The following is a 23,086-nucleotide window of genomic DNA, read 5'->3' as shown; positions in this document are numbered from 1 at the left end:
TCTCTCGGACCCAGCTTTGATGCACCTGTATTGACCTCACCTTCTGGATGATAGCGGGGTGAACAGGCAATGGCTCGGCTGGTTGATGTCCTTTATGATCTTTTTGGCCTTCCTGTGACATCGGGTGCTGTAGGTGTCCTGGAGGGCAGGTAGATTGCCCCCGGTGATGCGTTGGGTTGCAGGTGGTGCAGTTGCCGTACCAGGTGGTGATACAGCCCGACAGGATGCTCTCAATTGTGCGTCTGTAAAAGTTTGTGAGGGCTTTAGAGACCAAGCCACATTTCTTCAGCCTCCTGAGGTTGAAGAGGCCCTATTGCGTGGTGTGTCAGTGATGTGTACGCCGAGGAACTTGAAGCTTTCCACCTTCTCCACTGTGGTCCTGTCGATGTGGATAGGGGCCTGCTCCCTCTGCTGTTTACTGAAGTACACAATCAGTTCCTTTATTTTGTTGATGTTGAGTGAGAGGTTATTTACTGGCACCACTCTCCCAAGGCCCTCACCTCCTCCTTGTAGACTGTCTCGTCATTGTTGGTAATCAGGCCTACTACTGTTGTTTAATCTGTAAACGTGATGATTGAGTTGGAGGCGTGCGTGGCCACGCAGTCATGGGTGAACAGGGAGTACAGGAGGGGGCTGAGCACGCACCCTTGTGGGGCCCCTGTGTTGAGGATCAGTAAATACCTTTTCAGGACAGGAAGTTATAGAAATGTATTGTGTATAACAGATATGAGTCTCTGACATATAGAATAGGGACTTTTAGCAGCTCTATGCCATTTTCTATCTGCAACATACTGAACATGAACCCTTCCTAAACAGCCCCAGAGGGACACCATGTGTGTGAAACAGGGTTTTTCTGCAGACAGCTTTTCATCATGCAGTATGTGTCTGTTTGACAGATTATAGATGACAGAGACTGGAGTCAGTCTTTAAATGCACCTGTAAGGGCAGAGTGATGCCCTTGTACTTTTCCTCTGTAGGTTCTTTACACAACATTTTTGCCACATATAATCTATGCTCTACTTGAGCCCACAGTAAGTATGCACTTATCGTGTCAATATGACTTTAGGACAAAGGACTTCTCTGCCACATCTGTTCTTTGTTTTTCTGTCGGTGAGAGGTCAGTATGAGATGTAGTGTACAGGTATGCCTATGTTTTCCTGTTGCGCATTGCTACTATTCACACACGCCAGTGTCTGCAGGCCTATTGGCTGCCTTGGGCTTCCAAGCCACCATGCTGCCAAGAAGTTGTCTAACCCCGGAGTGTAAACTATGTGTTTACCCCCTGCTACAGGGTCATGACTATACCCTCCTCCCCCTCATAGGAATCACAGATGCCTCCTTAGCCCCTCTCTCTTTCTCTCTCTCTCTCTCTCTCTCTCTCTCTCTCTCTCTCTCTCTCTCTCTCTCCTTCTTCCTCTCTCTCTCCTTCACACTCTCTCTCTCTCGCTCTCTCTCCCCCTATTTATCTCCCTCTCTCTCTCTACCCCCTCCTCTCTTGCTCTCTCTCTCTTTCACCCTCTCTGTCTCTCTCTCTCTCTCTCTCTCGCTCTCTCTCTCTCCAGGCCGGTGTGTAATACCATGCTCCAGATAGATAGCTTTATTGGCATTTGAATTAGATGTGTATCAAAGTAATTACCCAGCCTTCCTGCCTCTGGGCAAGACACTCATTGACAAATACGTGTCAATGCTGGATCATCTCTGGCCCTGTAGACAATAAGAGGGGAACACACACACACACCATGCATATAGGTGCACACACAAACACACACACCGTGCATGCACACGCACGCACACACACACGTACGTACGTGCGCACACGCACATGACAGCCACAGAGTGTCAGGGGGAACACAGAAAGACAGGGTCTTAAACAGTCAGGGGGGACACAGCAAGACAGGGTCTTAGACAGTCAGGGGGGACACAGCAAGACATGGTCTTAGACAGCCAGGGGGGACACAGAAAGACAGGGTCTTAGACAGTCAGGGGGGACACAGAAAGACAGGGTCTTAGACAGCCAGGGGGGACACAGCAAGACAGGGTCTTAGACAGCCAGGGGGGACACAGAAAGACAGGGTCTTAGACAGTCAGGGGGACACAGAAAGACAGGGTCTTAGACAGCCAGGGGGGACACAGCAAGACAGGGTCTTAGACAGCCAGGGGGGGACACAGAAAGACAGGGTCTTAGACAGTCAGGGGGGACACAGCAAGACAGGGTCTTAGACAGCCAGGGGGGACACAGAAAGACAGGGTCTTAGACAGTCAGGGGACACACAGAAAGACAGGGTCTTAGACAGCCAGGGGGGACACAGCAAGACAGGGTCTTAGACAGCCAGGGGGACACACAGAAAGACAGGGTCTTAGACAGTCAGGGGGGACACAGAAAGACAGGGTCTTCGACAGCCAGGGGGACACAGCAAGACAGTCAGGGGGGACACAGCAAGACAGGGTCTTAGACAGCCTCTGAGCCATAGGATCACACAGTGAAAACATGGTGTGTATTCTGTTGCACAGAAATGAAATCCAAGATTTTGTTATGTCTAGTTTTCACAAGGAAAGGAATGTGTTAGGAATGTGTGTGGTATGATTGTGGATTTCCAGGAGCCTGAATGACCTTGAATCATAGGACTGAATGTTTGCCAGAAGAAATGGTGTTAAAAGCTAGTAGGCCTACTGTGCTAGTGCAGTAACTAGAGAGAAGACTCCTTTTCATACACATTTTTTCACTTGAGAAGAAATACTGAACCTAATATCTTATAGATGCAAAATTACTTGGCCCAAGCAAGTCTCTTCTTCTTATTGGTGTTGTGAGGGTTCAGTGACCAGCCGGAGGTAGACGACACAACAGCACCCTCCTCAGGGGATAGGTACTCAGTGTAAAGCCAATTAGTACACACCTGGACTCACTAATTGGCTTGGTGTCTCCCTCTATACAGTCTTGGCCAAAGGTTTTGAGAATGACACAAATATTAATTTTCACAAAGTCTGCTGCCTCAGTTTGTATGATGGCAATTTGCATATACTCCAGAATGTTATGAAGAGTGATCAGATGAATTGCAATTAATTGCAAAGTCCCTCTTTGCCATGCAAATGAACTGAATCCCCCAAAAACATTTCCACTGCATTTCAGCCCTGCCACTAAAGGACCAGCTGACATCATGTCAGTGATTCTCTCGTTAACACAGGTGTGAGTGTTGATGAGGACAAGGCTAGAGATCACTCTGTCATGCTGATTGAGTTCGAATAACAGGCTGGAAGCTTCAAAAGGAGGGTGGTGCTTGGAATCATTGTTCTTCCTCTGTCAATCATGGTTACCTGCACGGAAACACATGCCGTAATCATTGATTTGCACAAAAAGGGCTTCACAGGCAAGGACATTGCTGCCAGTCAAGATTGCACCTAAATCAACCATTTATCGGATCATCAAGAACTTCAAGGAGAGCGGTTCAATTGTTGTGAAGAAGGCTTCAGGCCACCCAAGAAAGTCCAGCAAGCGCCAGGACCGTCTCCTAAAGTTGATTCAGCTGCGGGATCGGGGCACCACCAGTACAGAGCTTGCTCAGGAATGGCAGCAGGCAGGTGTGAATGCATCTGCACGCACAGTGAGGCGAAGACTTTTGGAGGATGGCCTGGTGTCAAGAAGGGCAGCAAAGAAGCCACTTCTCTCCAGGAAAAACATCAGGGACAGACTGATATTCTGCAAAAGGTACAGGGATTGGACTGCTGAGGACTGGGGTAAAGTCATTTTCTCTGATGAATCCCCTTTCTGAATGTTTGGGGCATCCGGAAAAAAGCTTGTCCGGAGAAGACAAGGTGAGCGCTACCATCAGGCCTTCCCTGTAGCTCAGTTGGTAGAGCATGGTGTTTGCAACGCCAGGGTTGTGGGTTCGATTCCCACGGGGGGCCAGCACAGGAAAAAATGTATGAAATGTATGAAATTGTATGAAATGTATGCATTCACTACTGTAAGTCGCTCTGGATAAGAGCGTCTGCTAAATGACTAAAATGTAAAATGTCCTGTGTCATGCCAACAGTAAAGCATCCTGAGACCATTCATGTGTGGGGTTGCTTCTCAGCCAAGGGAGTGGGCTCACTCACAATTTTGCCTAAGAACACAGCCATGAATAAAGAATGGTACCAACACATCCTCCGAGAGCAACTTCTCCCAACCATCCAGGAACAGTTTGGTGACGAACAATGCCATTTCCAGCATGATGGAGCACCTTGCCATAAGGCAAAAGTGATAACTAAGTGACTCGGGGAACAAAACATCGATATTTTGGGTCCATGGCCAGGAAACTCCCCAGACCTTAATCCCATTGAGAACTTGTGGTCAATCCTCAAGAGGTGGTTGGACAAACAAAAACCCACAAATTCTGACAAACTCCAAGCATTGATCATGCAAGAATGGGCTGCCATCAGTCAGGATATGGCCCAGAAGTTAATTGACAGCATGCCAGGGCGGCTTGCAGAGGTCTTGAATAAGAAGCGTCAACACTGAAAATATTGACTCTTTGCATCAACTTCATGTAATTGTCAATAAAAGCCTTTGACGCTTATGAAATGCTTGTAATTATACTTCAGTATTCCATAGTAACATCTGACAAAAATATCTAAAGACACTGAATCAGCAAACTTTGTGGAAATGTATATTTGTGTCATTCTCAAAACCTTTGGCCACGACTGTATAGGTGTGCTAGAAGAAGAGCTGGGGATGAATTGGGATCAGACACGGGGACCTGTGAGGACTTCCGACTTTCCTACCTCAGAGAAAGCGTCTTCATCTGATGCACCTTGGCTCTATGTTAAACAAGGCAGGCTATAGATAGAGGGAAGCGTTCCCCATGTAAATATGATGTGTAGACGATAGTCTAAAGACAAGGGGACCGTTTGTTGTATTGTCTTCTCTTTTTGGCCACAGCCTTTTGGTCAGCTGCTTAATTTCTGTTTATTCTTTTTACACTGTTGTTTCAGCGTTGGACCCTACCTTGTACTGGGCTTATTTTGTCTTGCAAAAGAAAACCCGTTTAGTGACAATGCAAAATAAAAGGAACCACAACCACTGCCTCTGGTCTGGTATGTTTCATGCCTCCGTCCAGTGTTAGGGTGTTTCGGACGAGCTGATCCGTCACAGTGTATTTTAGTAGTGGTTTTGTTGCAGCGATTCGACCATGAAGGCCTGATTCACGTTGTCTCCTCTGAACAATTAATGTTGAGATGTGTCTGTTACTTGAACTTTTGAAGCATTTATTTGGGCTGCAATCTGAGGTGTACTTAACTCTATCCTCTGCAGCAGAAGTAACTCTGGGTCTTCCTTTCCTGTGGCGGTCCTCATGAGAGCCAGTTCATCATAGCGCTTGATGGTTTTTGCAGCTGCACTTAAAGAAACTTTCAAAGTTCTTCAATTTTTTCAGATTGACTGACCTTCATATCTTAAAGTAATGATGGACTGTCGTTTTTCTTTGCTTATTTGAGCTGTTCTTGCCATAATATGGACTTGGTCTTTTACCAAATAGGGCTATCTTCTGAATACCACCCCTACCTTGTCACAACACAACTGATTGGCTCAAATGCATTAAGAAGGAAAGAAATTCCACTAATTAACTTTTAACAAGGCACATCTGTTAATTGAAATGCATTCCAGGTCACTACCTCATGAAGCTGGTTGAGAGAATGCCAAGAGTATGCAAAGCTGTCATCAAGGCAAAGGATGGCCACTTTGAAGAATCTCAAATATAAAATATATTTTGATTTGTTTGACACTTTTTTGGTTCCTACATGATTCCATATCTGTTATTTCATAGTTTTGATGTCTTCACTATTATTCTACAATGTAGAAAATAGTCAAAATAAAGAAAAACCCTGGAATGAGTAGGTGTGTCCAAACTTTTGACTGGTACTGTATATCATAAGATATCTTGTTGTAATTACAGTTATTCTGAAGACCAATGTATCCTTAACTACAACAACATTCTCAGTAATTGTTACAGAAACGTTTCACTTCCTATGACTGATATGTGCTTGGCTGAAAGCACCGACTCTAAGTTGCTAAACAAGAATGCATGCTAAATGACCAAAATGTAAACATGAAGACTTGCAAAGAACAATGGGTAATATGTCACTAGATAATTACAGTAATATGCTGTAATTGTAATTAGTACTGTGAATGAGATTATAGTAACTCACTTGGTACTGTAATTTCTGCCAATAAGTTACTGTACATTTTACAGGAAATGTTTTACAGTGTAACCAAACATCATACGTAGGCCTAAGCAGGGTCACTTTTTCACTGTTGTTATTCTCATCAGGCAAAGACAGTCTGTTTCAAATTAGCGGTCCCTGTAGTCTTCTTCTTAGAAGAAGATAGAATCTGCAAGCTGACTGGTCTTTGAGGATAAACAAGAGAGAGAGAGAGAGAGAAATAGTGGGAGAGGGAGAGAGAGAGAAAGAGGGAGAGAAAGAGAAAGAAAAAGAGACAGCAAGAGAGAGCTGAGTAAGGAAGGAAGGAGGGATGAGGAAGTGTTAGTAGAGAGTTAGGAATGCGTTGTGGAGTGTTCCATGATTCCGGGTGAGTTATGTAATGATTGGTGCATATGTCAGCTTCACAGCTGTGGAGCAACAATCACACACAGCTGAAGGCTACAGAGAGAGAGAGGGAGGGACATGAGGGGGAGAGTGTGAGGAAGAAAGGGGGAATAGAGAGACAGAGAAGTGCTTGAGGGAGGAAGAAAGAGAGAGAGGAAGGGTGAGAAAGAGTGATAGAAGAAGAGAGAGAGCGTAGCGCATTGCCTTGCCAAGATAACAATCTGTTTACAATCCTCCTCCTGTCCCTCCTCTTCTCTGCTCACTACCACTCCTCAGCTGATGAGATAAGGCCTGCAGAGTAGGTATGGATGTGGAGGAGGTTGCAGACCCATTTCTCCTGAAACTACTTCTCTGATTGTGTTTTATTCTTCTAAAGCGTGTGTAAACAACAGTGTGAGAGGGAACGTGAAGCATGTCATTGAATGGATGGAACAGTCTCATCTCAGCTACATTCCTTCTATTAATCAGCAATACACCCTGACTACACGTAGATGTTGGATGTTTTGTGGGATTTTTGTTGTTGTGATTAACAGAGTTTGTGAACTGCAGTTCAACTTGCTATCATGTCTTTACTGAAAAACATACCTTCTGTGTCAGCTCGTTGATAATCTAAAGGTACCAAAGTGTATGTCTGTTTTTCTTCAGCTTCAATGCCTATGACTCCTTTGTGTCTCGCCTCCAGACTCATCCTCTCTGTTGGGCTCTCTGAGAGGGTTAAGCCTTAAAAAGCTTTTTTTAAACAGTCAGAGCTTTCGGTCAGACAGTGTGTGGAAAGCATTTTCAGGGAGGATCATAGGACTCCAGAAATAGGTACGGTAGAGGGCTACAGTAACCTTGAATCTCTCCAGTCTCAAACAAAAAGCCACAATACAATCCACAAAGTTTCAATTGTGGCTTCACCTCTGTTTGTGCTTCAGAGAGGGCCTTGTTTTTGTGGTAGGCGGTGTGTCTTTGTTAGGTATAGAAGTTGGCATCTTAAAATCCTAGATCTGTGCCTAGAGCAACGTCTATCTACCCAGATAAAACTTTGATCTACCTTGACACTGATCTAAGGTCAATGCAGCGTTCTTTCTCCTAAGGTTATGCTTTGGGAAGGGGAAGCTGATCCTAGATCTGTGCCTACCCAGAGCTTATTTTCTTGTATGGGTTAAGAGAACAGGGTTGTAAACCTCTGACCTTTGCCCTTTCCCCTGCAGGCAGACCCGAGAGCAGGAGACGCCCCCTGACTTCTTCTACTTTTCGGACTTTGAGAGACACAATGCTGAGATTGCTGCCTTTCATCTGGACAGGTAAATCACACACACAACTGTACCTGACACAAAGAATCCACAGTGTGTGTGTGTCTGTGTGTACACCCACCACCTCCGGAGTTAGCCAGACACCCACCACCTCCGGAGTTAGTCAGACACCCACCACCTCTGGAGTTAGCCAGACACCCACCAACTCTGGAGTTAGCCAGACACCCACCACCTCCGGAGTTAGCCAGACACCCACCACCTCCGGAGTTAGCCAGACACCCACCACCTCCGGAGTTAGCCAGACACCCACCACCTCCGGAGTTAATCAGACACCCACCACCTCCGGAGTTAACCAGACACTCATTTTGTCATAATTTACTGTACATGTGGCATCAATATGTGTCGAGAAAGAAATACAGAAAATAAAGATATAAATATAATATACTCCCAGTCTGACTCACCAAAGTACTTGTACCCACCAGAGACAAGGGTTTCCTAACAGGGCAGGTAGCTATGTAATTTCCTGCCCCTCCACAGTACAGACAACAGTTGGGATTCAGCCTACGTGAGCGTTCCCCAACCGATAACCTAGCTCTTCCCAATTGCATAGGCTCAGGAGAATCCAACTCACCCGTCGTTGATAATTCATGAGGGAGCTCAGGTGGCTTCGGATCCTCTCGGGAAACTGCCTTCGGGAACTTCTAGATTCCTTCGAAGATGAGCGAGCCATAGCGGGTGACCGAGTGTGTCCAAGGCCAGACCTCTCACTCCTGTGTTCCCTTAAGCGTCCATCAATTCTAATGGTTAGGGCGATGCATGAGTCGACATCCACCGGCAATTCCCGAGCAGCTAGCTCATCTTTTACCACCTCAGAAAATCTGTGAAGAAAGGTATCGAAGAGAGACTCCGGATTCCAGGCACTCTCGGCGGCCAACATGCGAAAATCCACTGCGTAGTCTGCCACACTACAGGAGTTTTGATGTAAATCAAGAAGTTTACTGGCCGCCTCTCTCCCAGATACCGGAGAATCCAATACCTTCCTGACCTCTGCCATGAATTCCTCCAGATGACAACAAAGGGTGTGTTGTTGCTTCCATACAGCCGTGGCCCAGGAGAGCGCCCTTCCCGACATTAGCGTAATAATATATGCTGTCTTCGATTGGTCCGAAGGGAACGAAGATGGCTGTGGCTCAAAAATGAGCGAGCACTGAGAAAGAAAGCCCTGACAGGTACCAGGATCTCCAGAATATCACTCCGGAGGAGTGCCCATCCCTGAGAGACCCCAACCTCCCGGTACATTCTTTTCCTTTTCGTGGTGAGTTGGTACAGCCTACCTCAGTTCCCCGAGAACCCTGCTTACCTCCTCCGGAGTGATATTCTGGAGATCCTGGTACCTGTCAGGGCTTTCTTTCTCAGTGCTCGCTCATTTTTGAGCTACAGCCATCTTCGTTCCCTTCAGACCGATTGAAGATAGCATATTATAACTCCTTAATTAGCTCCATAGTAGCCTTAAACCCTTGGTTGTGGCGTTCTGTCAGAGAACAATGCCCTTCTAGAAGGTCCTGTAACAGCTCCTCATGTCTCCCAATGGTGGCTCCCTGCAGGGAGACAGTGTGTCAAAGCTGGTCCAAGTCTGCTGGGTCTGTCATGGCCAGTTCGTACTATCATAACTCAAGGCGAGACCCAGATGCAGACAAAGGAGGCAGATGGTTGGAGTCTTAGATGTTTAATAATCCAAAAGGAGTAGGCAAGAGAATGGTCATGGCTAGGCAAAATGTGAAAACCAGATCAGAGTCCACAAGGTACAGAGTGGCAGGCAGGCTCGAGGTCAAGGCAGGCAGAATGGTCAGGCAGGCAGGTACAGAGTTCAGAAACAGGCAAGGGTCAAAACCGGGAGGACTAGAAAAAGGAGAAATAGCAAAAGAACAGGAAAAAACGCTGGTTGACTTGGACATACAAGACGAACTGGCATAGAGAGACAGAAAACACTGGGATAAATACACTGGGGAAAACAAGCAACACCTGGAGGGGGTGGAGACAATAACAAGGAAAGGTGAAACAGATCAGGGTGTGACAATAATAATTCTGCCATGGTTACGCTCTGTATTATAATAGTACTGCCATGATGGTTACAATCCGTATTATAATAATACTGCCATGATGGTAAAGCTCCAGACTATAATAATACTGCCATGGTTACGCTCCGTATTATTATAATACTGCCATGGTTAAGATCCATATTATAATAATGCTGCCATGGTTATGCTCCGTATTATAATAATACTGCCATGATGGTTACACTCCGTATTATAGTAATACTGCTATGGTTGAGTGCCGTATTATAATAATACTCCCATGATAGTTAAGCTCCATATTATAATAATACTGCCATGGTTACGCTCCGTGTTATAATAATGCTGCCATGGTTATGCTCCGTATTATAATAATACTGCCATGATGGTTAAGCTCCAAACTATAATAATACTACCATGGTTACGCTCCGTATTATTATAATACTGCCATGGTTACTGTCACGGCTGTCGTTAGAAGAAGCGGACGAAAGTGCAGCGTGTGTGTCGTTCCACATTTTATTTACACTGTGAAACTATGCAATACATAAATAAATTGAATGACAAAACAACAAACCGTGACACAGCGTTGAAACATACACTGACTCAAAGATAATCTCCCACAAACCCAGGTGGAAAAAACCCCTACTTAAGTATGATCTCCAATTAGAGACAACGAGGACCAGCTGCCTCTAATTGGAGATCATCCCAAACAAAACCCCAACATAGAAATACAAAACTAGAACCTGAACATAGAAATAGAAAACATAGAAGAAAACCCTGTCACGCCCTGACCTACTCTACCATAGAAAATAACATCTTTCTATGGTCAGGACGTGACAGTTACACTCCATATTATAATAATACTGCCATGGTTACGCTCCATTTTTATAATAATGTTGCCATGGTTATGCTCCGTATTATAATAATGCTGCCATGGTTATGCTCCGTATTATAATAATACTGCCATGATGGTTACACTCCGTGTTATAGTAATACTGCTATGGTTGCGTGCCGTATTATAATAATCCTTCCATGGTTACGCTCCATATTATAATAATACTGCCATGATGGTTAAGCTCTGTATTAAAATACTGCCATGGTTCTGCTCTGTATATCTTCGCCCCAACCCGGGCTCGAACCAGGGACCCTTGCACACATCAACAACTGACACCCACGAAGAATCGTTACCCATCGCGCCACAAAAGCCACGGCCCTTGCAACCCAAGGGGAAACCCTACTTCAAGTCTCAGAGCGAGTGACGTCACTGATTGAAATGCTATTAGCGCGCACCACCGCTAACTAACTAGCCATTTCACATCGGTTACACATGGTTACGCTTCGGTCTCCATAGCTACATACTGTAGTGACATGGAGGTCTAATAGTTTTCTTTCAGCTCATTGATACTATATAGTTTGTAGTCACCTGTCGTAGCCCTTTTCACACAGCAAGGCTTTTCTCTGTCTGGCTCAGTTGTAGTCAACTGTGGTGTGAAGATGGTGATGATAATGTACTTGTTATCTCTTAGTCTTTCACACACATACATACATACACAGTGTACATAGATAGAGTATAAAGCTGTATTAGCCTGGAGGCACAATTCAGCATTCAGCAATAGCAGACAGTCTGCCACACACCTTCTAAATATAAGCCAGGCAGAGACTTGGGTTAGGGTTAGGGTTAGCCAAAGCAGTCGTTTAGTTTTTCACGTTTGGTTTCTGGCCTAATTGAAAGCTTCAGCGTTGTCGTCGGGTACGGGCTAACTATCGAGGCTGAGGTTGCTTATCTCCCAGGAGGCCGCAGACACACACACACACAGGTATGTGCACAAACACAGGCACACACTTTCCATTTGGGATTTTAAGGTGGGCTCTATGCACCATTAATTATCTGATTGGATTAAAAGGAGGAAATGCTGTCTTAAATATCTCGGCTTCCTTTGAAATGATGGAGGGTGGAAGGTAGAGGAGGGAGGCAAAGAAGGGGGAGGATGGAGGTAGACGGTAGAGGTAGAGGATGGAGGAAAAAAGGAGGGAGGATGTAGGGTGGAGGTAGAGGTAGAAGAGGGAGGTAGAGGTTGAGGAGGGAGGGAGGGAGGGAGGGTGGAGGTAGAAATAGAGGAGGGAGGGGTAGGGTGGAGGTAGAGGAGGGTGGGGATAGAGTAGGGTGGAGGTAGATGGAGGGGAGGGTGGAGGTAGAAGAGGAAGGGTAGAGGTAGAGGAGGATGGAGGGAGAGGAGGGTGGAGGTAAAGGAGGGTGGAGGTAGAGGAGGGAGGGTGGAGATAGAAGAGGAAGGGTAGAGGAGGATGGAGGGACAGGAGGGTGGAAGGTAGAGGAGGGAGGATGGAGGTAGAGGAGGGTGAAGGTAGAGGGAGAGGAGAGAGGGTGGAGGTAGGAGAGGAGGGAGGGTGGAGGTAGAGGAGGGTGGAGGTAGAGGAGGGTGGAGGTAGAGGAAGGAGGATGGAGGGATAAGAGCAGAGTGACGAAGGGAAATTGAATCCAGAACTACTTCCTTGTTCGCTCTCTCTCTCTGTGTCTTTTTCTCTGGCTATCTCTCTCTGTCTCTCTGTCTCCCTCCCTCTCTTTCTCTCTCTTGCTCTCTCTCTCTCTTTTCTCTCCCTCTCAATTCAATTCAAGGGGCTTTATTGGCATGGGAAACATATGTTTAAATCAAATCAAATTGTATATGTCACCGGTTAGTCGAGGAAATTGAGGTAATATCTACATGTAGGTACAGTAAAAGTGACTATGCGTAGATAATAAACAGAGTAGCAGCAGCGTAAAAGAGGCAATGTAAATAGTCTGGGTAGCCATTTGATTAGCTGTTCAGGAGTCTTATGGCTTGGGGGTAGAAGCTGTTAAGAAGCCTTTTGGACCTAGACTTTGCGCTCCGGTACTGCTTGTCGTGCGGTAAGAGAGAGAACAGTCTATGACTAGGGTGGCTGGAGTTTGACATTTTTTAGGGCCTTCCTCTGACACTGCCAGGTATAGAGGTCCTGGATGGCAGGAAGCTTGGCCCCAGTGATGTACTGAGCCGTACACACTACCCTCTGTAGTGCCTTGCGGTCGGAGGCCGAGCAGTTGCCATACCAGACAGTGATGCAACCAGTCAGGATGCTCTCGATGGTGCAGCTGTAGGACTTTTTGAGAATCTGAGGACCCATACCAAATCTTTTCAGTCTCCTGAAGGGGAATAGGCTTTCGGGAGACTGAACAGATTTGGCATGAGTCCTCAGATCCTCAAACATTTGACCTTGCCAAAGCAAGTGAAATGGATAAACAAAAGTGAAATAAACAATAAAAAGTCAACAGTAAATATTACACTCACACAAGTTCCAAAAGAATAAAGACATTTCAAGTGTCATAGTATGAATATATACAGTGTAACGATGTGCAAATAGTTAAAGTAAAAAAAAAAATGAAATAAATATGGGTTTTATTTAAAATGGTGTTTGTTCTTCAATGGTTGCCCTTTTCTTGTGGTAACGGATCACAAATCTTGCTGCTGTGATTGCACACTGTGGTATTTTACCCAACTGATTTGGGAGTTTATTTAAAAAAAAAAAATCTTTGTGTCTGTGTAATCTGAGGGAAATATGTGTCTTTAATATGGTCATACATTTGGTAGGTTAGGAAGTGCAGCTCAGTTTCCACCTCATTTTGTGGGCAGTGTGCACATAGCCTGTCTTCTCTTGAGAGCCAGGTCTGCCTACGGCGACCTTTCTCAATAGCAAGGCTATGCCTCTCTCTCTCTCTCTTCCTCCCTCTCTCTCTGTGTCCCCAGGCCTAGTCCATGTCGGTAGGTAAATATTGAAGCATCCCTGGTTAACAGTGGTGTCATCATTAACAGAAGGGGGGTTATACATGCATAAAATTAGTCTGTAGCACACACAGAGACAGGAATAACAGCACTCAGAGAGAGAGAGAGGGACAGAGAGAGAGAGAGAGAGAGAGAGAGAGAGAGAGAGAGAGGGGACTGAGAGAGAGACTGACAGAGAGAGAGAGAGGGACTGACAGAGAGAGAGAGAGGGACTGACAGAGAGAGAGAGAGAGAGAGAGACTGTTCATGTTAGAAGACTCCATCTCCCTGGAGTGGTCTCATACGTGCTGAGAATACTATAAACACAGAACATCTGCATAGTTCATGCATACACACATTCACAGGACATACACACATACACATCTGCGCCCACACATGCCAATATTCTGTGCACATACCTGGGTTCACACACAGATGAATCATCATCAGAGGCATGTGTCCAACTCGTGGCTTCGCTGGATAACTGTCTCCTTCCCACATTGCAGTAGAGTAGAATAGAAACATAGCATATGTCAGAACTACGCATGGTGTAAATTAAGACCAAGCATGGTTGATTAGATCATCATCATCGCTGATTTAGAATAGAGTAACTTGAGCTTTTGATGTGAAATCATTTAGACTTTCTGTGATGACCTAGGGTGTTACTGTAGCAGTTCAAGGCAGAGTGCTCTTTCTTATGTCACAGCTACCTCTGGTGGTGTTAAAAGAAACTACAGTGCACTTTACTTGAAGAAGAATAGCAGAATAAATATGGTGGCATAGCATGTGGACCTATTTGTCTCTCTATGTCCTGTTGCAGGATCCTGGATTTCCGCCGTGTCCCTCCTGTAGCTGGTAGACTATTGAATATGACTAAAGAGATCAAGGATGTGACCAGAGACAAGAAGCTGTGGAGAACCTTCTTCATCTCACCAGGTACTGAGCCAGACACGCTACACTCCTCTGTTCTCTGTGTCAGTGTCCTATAGGACAGTGGTCTGAGGTTCAAACACAGTTGTCTTGAGCAATGAAACTGAATGAGTCAAATTCAATGAAACTGACAAGGGAAGCTTTAGAGAAACAATGTAGCTTTGTTCACGTTAGGGGAATTTAGCAAAACAGGTTAGCTTTATTCATGTCAGGGGAATTTAGGAAAACAAGGTAGCTTTATTCAAGTCAGGGGAATTTAACAAAGTAATGTAGCTTTCTTTATTCACATCAGGGGGGTTGAGTTTAGGGCTCTGTGCAGGCCAGTCAAGTTCTTCCACACTAATCTCGACATACCATTTCTGTATGGACCTCGCTTTGTGCACGGGGACATTGTCATGCTGAAACAGTAAAGGGCCTTCCCCAAACTGTTGCCTCAATGTTGGAAGCACAGAATCGTCTAGAATGTCATTGTATGCTGTAGCTTTAAGGACCCTAGCCCGAACCATGGAAAACAGCCCCAGACCATTATTCCTACGCCAAAATGTACAGTTGGCACTATGCATTGGGGCAGGTAGCGTTCTCCTGGCATCTGCCAAACCCACATGTGCCCGTCGGACTGCCAGATGGTGAAGCGTGATTCATCAATCCAGAGAACAAGTTTCCACTGCTCCAAAGTGCAATGGCGGCGAGCTTTACACCACTCCAGCCGACGCTTGGCAGTGTGCATGGTGATCTTAGGCTTGTGTGCAGCTGCTTGGCCATGGAAACCCATTTCATGAAGCTCCTGACGAACAGTTATTGTGCTGACATTGCTTCCAGAGGCAGTTTGGAACTCGGTAGTGAGTGTTGCAATCAAGGAGACTATTTTTACGCACTACCCGCTTCAGCACTCGGCAGTCCATTCTGTGAGCTTGCATGTCCTACCACTTTGTGGCTGAGATGTTGTTGCTCCTAGAAGTTTCCACTTCACAATAGCAGCACTTACAGTTGACCAGAGCAGCTCTAGCATGGCATAAATTTGACTAACTAACTTATTGGAACGGTGGCATCCTATGAAGGTGCCACGTTGAAAGCCACTGAGCTCTTCAGTAGTGCCATTCTAGTGCCGATGTTTGTCTTTGGAGATTGCATGGCTGTGAGCTCGATTTTATACAGCAATGGGTGTGGCTAAAATAGCCGAATCCACAAATTTGAAGGGGTGTCCACATACTTTTATTGTAGCTTTGTTCATGTCAGGGGAATTTAGCGAATAAGGTTGCTGCATTCATGTGAGGTGAACAAAGCAGTGGTGAAACTTAGGTGCAACTCCTTACGATATGATATGTGTCTCTTTTCACGCAAGAGGAACTGAGCAGGAGTTAACAACTTTGGTGAAACTTCCATTTTCGTGTGTTGCACTTGCATTCAGTACCCACTGGGCACAGACGCCAATTCAACGTCTATTCCACGTTGGTTCAATGTAATTTCATAGAAATGACATGCAACCAACGTTGTGTGTCCAGTGGGTAGCGTCTATGAATCAGATAATTATGCATAGTATTGGCGTCAAACGAAAGAACTAAGGACACAGTTGGTTCCTGATGTTGTGAGGTATTTACACAACTGGTGCTGTGAGATTAGGATATCAGGATTCAAGGATGCTGTAAAATTAGGATATCAGAATTCAAGGATGCTGTGAGATTAGGATATCAGAATTCAAGGATGCTGTGAGATTAGGATATCAGGATTCAAGGATGCTGTGAGATTAGGATATCAGGATTCAAGGATGCTGTGAGTTTAGGATATCAGGATTAAAGGATGCTGTGAGTTTAGGATATCAGGATTAAAGGATGCTGTGAGATTAGGATATCAGGATTCAAAGATGCTGTGAGTTTAGGATATCAGGATTAAAGGATGCTGTGAGATTAGGATATCAGGATTCAAGGATGCTGTGAGATTAGGATATCGGGATTCAAGGATGCTGTGAGATTAGGATATCAGGATTCAAGGATGCTGTGAGATTAGGATATCAGGATTCAAAGATGCTGTCAGTTTAGGATATCAGGATTAAAGGATGCTGTGAGATTAGGATATCAGGATTCAAAGATGCTGTGAGTTTAGGATATCAGGATTAAAGGATGCTGTGAGATTAGGATATCAGGATTCAAGGATGCTGTGAGATTAGGATATCAGGATTCAAGGATGCTGTGAGATTAGGATATCAGGACCTGCTTAGGCAAAGTAATTGTAACAGTAGAGCAAAGGATGCAATATATGGTCAAATGAATGGCTACGGTGTTGCCGTTATAATGAGTACATGATGCTTGGAATACTAAGACATAAATGTATGAAAGTGTATTATTATTTTAAATGTATGTGGTTCTGTTCTTGTCTATTAATGTTCTGTATTATGTCATGTTGTATGTTTTGTGTGGAGCCCAGGAAGAGTAGCTGCTGCTTTAGCTAATGGGGATCCTAATAAAATACAAAACATTATAATAATAAAATACAGTATGAACATATCAACTGTGTTTAAGGACTGTAGATGATTCTATTGGTCACCAAATTGACAAACCAATATCACCAACTAAGCCACTCATGTCAACTATGTAATTTCTCAGCCAACAACATCTGTTTCTATGGGGAGTGTTCGTACTACTGCTCTACGGAGCATGCTCTGTGCGGTAAGCCAGACCAGATCGAGGGTTCCCTGGCTGCCTTCCTCCCAGACCTGGCCCTGGCAAAACGCAAGACCTGGAGAAACCCCTGGAGACGATCCTACAACAAACGCAAGAAAGCAGAGTAAGGCACCAATACAAGGATGACATAATATAACAACAAATAGAGTGGTGCATTTATATACAGGCTTATACTCCCATGTAGAGTTTGAAGAGTTAAGATGTTGAACAGTTTTATTTTAAGGTTGTTCACTCAATAGGTATATGTACATACTGTATATAGGTTATTAAGGTGCTGATAAGTACTCTGTGTGTGTGTGTGTGTGTGTGTGTGTGTGTGTGTGTGTGTGTGTGTGTGTGTGTGTGTGTGTGTGTGTGTGTGTGTGTGTGTGTGTGTATTTGCATGCCTGCTGTGTGTGTGTGTGTAGGTGGGAGGTAGACCCTGACTACTGTGAAGAGGTTAAACAGACCCCTCCCTATGACAGCGGCACCCGTCTATTGGACATCATGGACATGACCATCTTTGACTTCCTCATGGGTGAGACCACACCTCTTAATACATACTTCACAGGAGGCTGCTGCGGGGAGGACGGCTCATAATAATGACCAGAAAGGAGCAAATGGAATGGCATCAAACACCTGGAAACCATGTGTTTAATGTATTTGATACTATTCCACTCCAGTCATTACCACAAGCCTGTTCTTCCCAATTAATGTGCACCAACCTCCTGTGACTTACATACATCAGTGGAGGCTCCTCAGAGGAAGGGGAGAGCCATCCTCAATGATTTTTTTTTAACCATTTAAAATGTCACCCTTTGTAGATTAAACTATACTAAATATATCCACGTCACCAAATAATTGATTAAAACACTGTTTTGCATTGAAGGTCTACAGTAGCCTCAGCAGCACTAGGGTAGCACCATGGTGTAGCTGGAAGACAGCTATCTTCCTTTGTCCTCTGGGTACATTGACTTCAACACAACCTAGAAGGCTCATGGTTCTCACCCCCTTCCATAGACTTACACAGTAATTATGAGAACCTCCAGGGGACGTCCTCCAACCTGTCAAAGCTCTTGGAGCATGAACTGACATGTTGTCCACCCAATCAAAGGATCAGAGAATGAATCTAGTACTGAATGCATAAGTTAGCACTGCAGTGCATAAAATGTGGTGAGTAGTTGACTCAAAGAGAGAAAAAAGACAATAGTTGAACAGTTTTGAACAAATACATTTCTTCCAAAATGAAGAAGCAAGAGAAAGAGATTATCATTTGTTTTTTTTTTACTTTCAGTTTCACTTAGTTAGCAAATGCAGCTAGCTAGTTTAGCCTACTCAAACACCCTGCTCAAAACAGAGGGATGCTATGTTAGCTAGCTGACTATGACTATCCAACATAACACTGGAACTCTTCCAAGTCAAGGTAAGCTTTTGGTTTTACTAATGTATTGCCACCGGGGCCCTCCGGTGTAACTGCTTACTGCAAACTGTAGTATGGCTTTTATATGGCGGTTTTGGAGCAGTGGCTTCTTACTTGCGGAGCGGCCTTTCAGGTTATGTCGATATAGGACTCGTTTTACTGTGGATATAGATACTTTTGTACCGGTTTCCTCCAGCATCTTCACAGGGTCCTTGGCTGTTGTTCTGGGATTCATTTTAACTTTTCGCACCAAAGTACATTCATCTCTAGGAAACAGAACGTGTCTCCTTCCTGAGCGATATGACAGCTGCGTGGTCCCATGGTGTTTATACTTGCGTACTATTGTTTGTACAGATGAACGTGGTACCTTCAGGCGTTTGGAAATTGCTCCCAAGGATGAACCAGACTTGTGGAGGTCTACAATTTGTTTTCTGAGGTCTTGCCTGATTTCTTTTGATTTTCCCATGATGTCAACCAAAGAGGCACTGAGTTTGAAGGTAGGCCTTGAAATACATCCACAGGTACACCTCCAATTGACTCAAATGATGTCAATTAGCCTATCAGAAGCTTCTAAAGCCATGACATAATTTTCTGGAATTTTCCAAGCTGTTTAAAGGCACAGTCAACTTAGTGTATGTAAACTTCTGACCCACTGCAATTGTTATACAGTGAATTATAAGTTAAATAATGTGTCTGTAAACAATTGTTGGAAAAATGACTTGTGTCATGCACAAAGTAGATGTCCTAACCGACTTGCCAAAATTATGGTTTGTTAACAACAAATTTGTGGAGTGGTTGAAAAACGAGTTTTAATGACTCCAACCTAAGTGTATGTAAACTTCCGACTTCAACTGTATACTGAACAAAAATTAGTTACAGTTCATATAAGGGAATCAGTATATTGAAATAAATTCATTAGGCCCTGATCTATGGATTTCACATGACTGTGCAGAAGCGCAGCCATGGGTGGGCCTGGGAGGGCATAGGGCCACCCACTTGGGAGCCAGGCCCACCCATGGCTGCGCCTCTGCACAGTCATGTAAAATCCATAGATTAGGGCCTAATGAATTTATTTCCCTCACAGGGGAGCCAGACCCAGCCAATCAGAATGAGTTTGCTCAACTTGCCATCAATCAATCATTTAAAAATGATTTATAAAGCCCTTTGTGACAACTTTTGATGTAAAAAGTGGAACTCTTATAATCTCCACCCGGCACAGCCAGAAGAGACCACCCGTCAGAGCCTGGGTCCTCCCTAGATTTCTTCATTGGTTCCTTTCTTTCTAGGGAGTTTTTCCTAGCCACTGTGCTTCTACATCTTGTAACGGTTGTCGTCGGATTGAGACCAAAACGCAGCGGGTATATGTGTACTCATCTTCTTTTATTACGGAAATAAGGAAAAATCAAAATAAACATGTACACCAAAAGAACACAACGACAAATAAACAGTCCTGTAAGGCTATACATGGAACAATCTCCCACAAACACTAAACCAAACACATACCGATATATAGGACTCTGAGGCAACGAGAAAACACCTGCCTCCAATTGAGAGTCCAACCCCAATAAACAAAACATAGAAATACAAAAGACTAGACAGAACATAGAAATACACTAACATAGAACAGTACCCAAAAACCCGGAAATAATAAATCAAACACCCTACTAAATAAACCACCACCCCGAACCACATAAAACAAATACCCTCTGCCACGTCCTGACCAAAATAAAAAACAAATACTCCCTCTACTGGTCAGGACGTGACACATCTGTATTGCTTGCTCTTTGGGGTTTTAGACTGGGATTCTTTATAAGCACTTTGTGACAGTTGCTGATGTAAAAAGGGCTTTATAAAAAACATTTGATTGATTGATTGATTGATTGATTGATTGATTGATTGATTGATTGAAAGTGCTTATACAGAAACCCAGCCTAAACCCCAAATAGCAAGCAATGCAGATGTAGAAGCATGGTGTCTAGGAAAAACTCCCTAGAAAGGCACATAGTCTCCAGTATCTATGCTGCAATAGTCTAAGACAGGGGGTGGGGGGGGACTGTGGCCCATCCAAAGTTACCCCAGGACAGGGCCAACCAGGCAGGGTATAACAGCAAGGGTGGTTAGTCACTCCAGTGCCCGTTCACCTTCGCACCCCTGGGCCAGACTACACTCAATCATAGGACCTACTGAAGATATGGGTCTTCAGTAAAGTCTGTGTCTCTCACATAGATCGGCAGACCATTCCATAAAAATGTAGCTCTATAGGAGAAAGCCCCGCCTCCAGCTGTTTGCTTAGAAATTCTACGAACAATAGCGTAGGTATAAGTACAGTACCAGTCACAGGTTTTGACACACCTACTTATTCAAGGATTTCTTTATTTGTTTCACTATTAGAATAATAGTGAAGACATCAAAATTATGAAATAACACATATGGAATCATGTAGTAACCAAAACGTTTTAAACAGCTTTGCACACTCTTGGCATTCTCTCAACCAGCTTCAGCTGGAATGCTTTTCCAACAGTCTTGAAGGAGTTCCAACATATGCTGAGCACTTGTTGGCTGCTTTTCCTTCACTCTGCAGTCCAACATCACAAACCATCTCAATTGGGCTGAGGTTGGGTGATTGTGGAGGCCAGGTCATCTGATACAGCACTCCATCACTCTCCTTCTTGGTCAAATAGACCTTACACAGCCTGGAGGTGTGTTGGGTCATTGTCCTGTTGAAAAACATATGATAGTCCCACTAAGCAAAGGACAGATTTCTACCGGTCTAATATCAATTGCTCGTGTTTCTTGGCCCAAGCAAGTCTCTTCTTTTTATTGGTGTTCTTTAGTAGTGGTTTCTTTGCAGCAATTCGACCATGAAGGCCTGATGCACGCAGTGTCTGAACAGTTGATGTTGAGATGTGTCTGTTACTTGAACTCTGTGAAGCATTTATTTGGGCTGCATGCAATCTGAGGTGCAGTTAACTCTAATGAACTTATCCTCTGCAGCAGAGGTAACTCTGGGTCTTCCTTTCCTGTGGCGGTCCTCATGAGAGCCAGTTTCATCATAGAGCTTGATGGTTTTTGCGACTTTCAAAGTTCTCGAAATGTTCCAGATTGACTGACCTTCATGTCTTTAAGTAATGATGGATTGTCGTTTCTCTTTGCTTATTTGAGCTGTTCTTGCCATAATATGGACTTGGTCTTTTACCAAATAGGGCTATCTTCTGACCTTGTCACAACACAACTGATTGGCTCAAACACATTAAGAAGGAAATAACTTTTAACAAGGCACACCTGTTAATTGAAATGCATTTCAGGTGACTACCTCATGAAGCTGGTTCGGAAAAGGCTAATAGTGTGCAAAGCTGACATCAAGGCAAAGGGTGGCTACTTTGAAGAATCTCAAATATAAAATATATTTTGAATTGTTTAACACTTTGTTGGTTACTACATGATTCCATATGTGTTATTTCATTATTCTACAATGTAGAAAATAGTAAAAAATAAAGAAAAACCCTGGAATGAGTAGGTGTGTCCAAAATTTTGACTGGTACTGTATGTACAGTAGGACCATATCAGAGAGTTAGGTAGGAAGTGAAGTGACAAAAGCATTTTTGGACAAAAAGTTTAAGATTTTTGCAATGTTACGAAAATGGAAAAAAGCTGCTCTTGAAATATTTTTGATATGTTCTTGGAAAGAGAGATCAGTGTCCAGAGAAAGGCAGATGTCCTTCACAGTTTTATTTGAGACGATTATACAACCATTGACATTCATTGTCAGATCCGACAGCAGATCTTTTTGTTTCTTTGGACCTAGAACTAGCATCTATGTTTTGTCCGAGTTTAAAAGTAAAACATTTGCTTTCCACTTCCTTATGTCTGAAAAGACAGGCTTCCAGGGTAGACAATTTTGGAGCTTCACCATGTTTCATTGAAATGTACAGCTGTGTGTCGTCTTCACAACTGTGAAAGTTGACATTGTGTTTCCGAATGACATCACCAAGAGGTAGCATATATAGTAAAAACAATAGTGGTCCTAGTACGGAACCTTGAGGAACACCGAAACATACTATTTATTTGTCAGAGGACAAACCATCCACAAAGACAAACTGATATCTTTCCGACAGATAACATCTAAAGAAGGCTAGAACTTGTCCACGTAGACCAATTAGGGTTTCCAATCGCAATGCACTATATTAGCCCACACAGCTACAAGGATACACTCTCATCCTAGGTTTGGGACCTCATATTGAAGCTTATAGGGATGCCTAATGATATATAGAACAACCTTACAATTATCTACTTTGGCATCATGAACCCTCTAACACAATACATTAATTTGACTTGGTGAAATCTGTTTTCGGACCTCACTCGCTTACCACTTTTTCCATGTGGTTTCTTG

At 44.0% G+C, this 23,086-nt stretch overlaps 1 protein-coding gene across 1 annotated transcript in view; it reads left to right on the top strand.

The window, feature by feature from the left end:
• Positions 1-23,086, top strand: part of LOC106609787 (extracellular serine/threonine protein kinase FAM20C) — a 124,843-nt gene that overhangs the window by 94,117 nt on the left and 7,640 nt on the right. The window contains exons 4-7 of the mRNA XM_014208805.2: positions 7,779-7,871; positions 14,510-14,625; positions 17,220-17,400; positions 17,705-17,814. Coding sequence (XP_014064280.1) covers positions 7,779-7,871; positions 14,510-14,625; positions 17,220-17,400; positions 17,705-17,814 — 500 coding nt within the window. The remainder of the gene's footprint in view (positions 1-7,778; positions 7,872-14,509; positions 14,626-17,219; positions 17,401-17,704; positions 17,815-23,086) is intronic.

This window comes from Salmo salar, chromosome ssa01 (assembly GCF_905237065.1).
Source record: "Salmo salar chromosome ssa01, Ssal_v3.1, whole genome shotgun sequence".
Taxonomy (NCBI): domain Eukaryota; kingdom Metazoa; phylum Chordata; class Actinopteri; order Salmoniformes; family Salmonidae; genus Salmo; species Salmo salar.
Note: the sequence above shows the minus strand (reverse complement) of the source record. Positions and strands in the feature narration are given on the sequence as shown.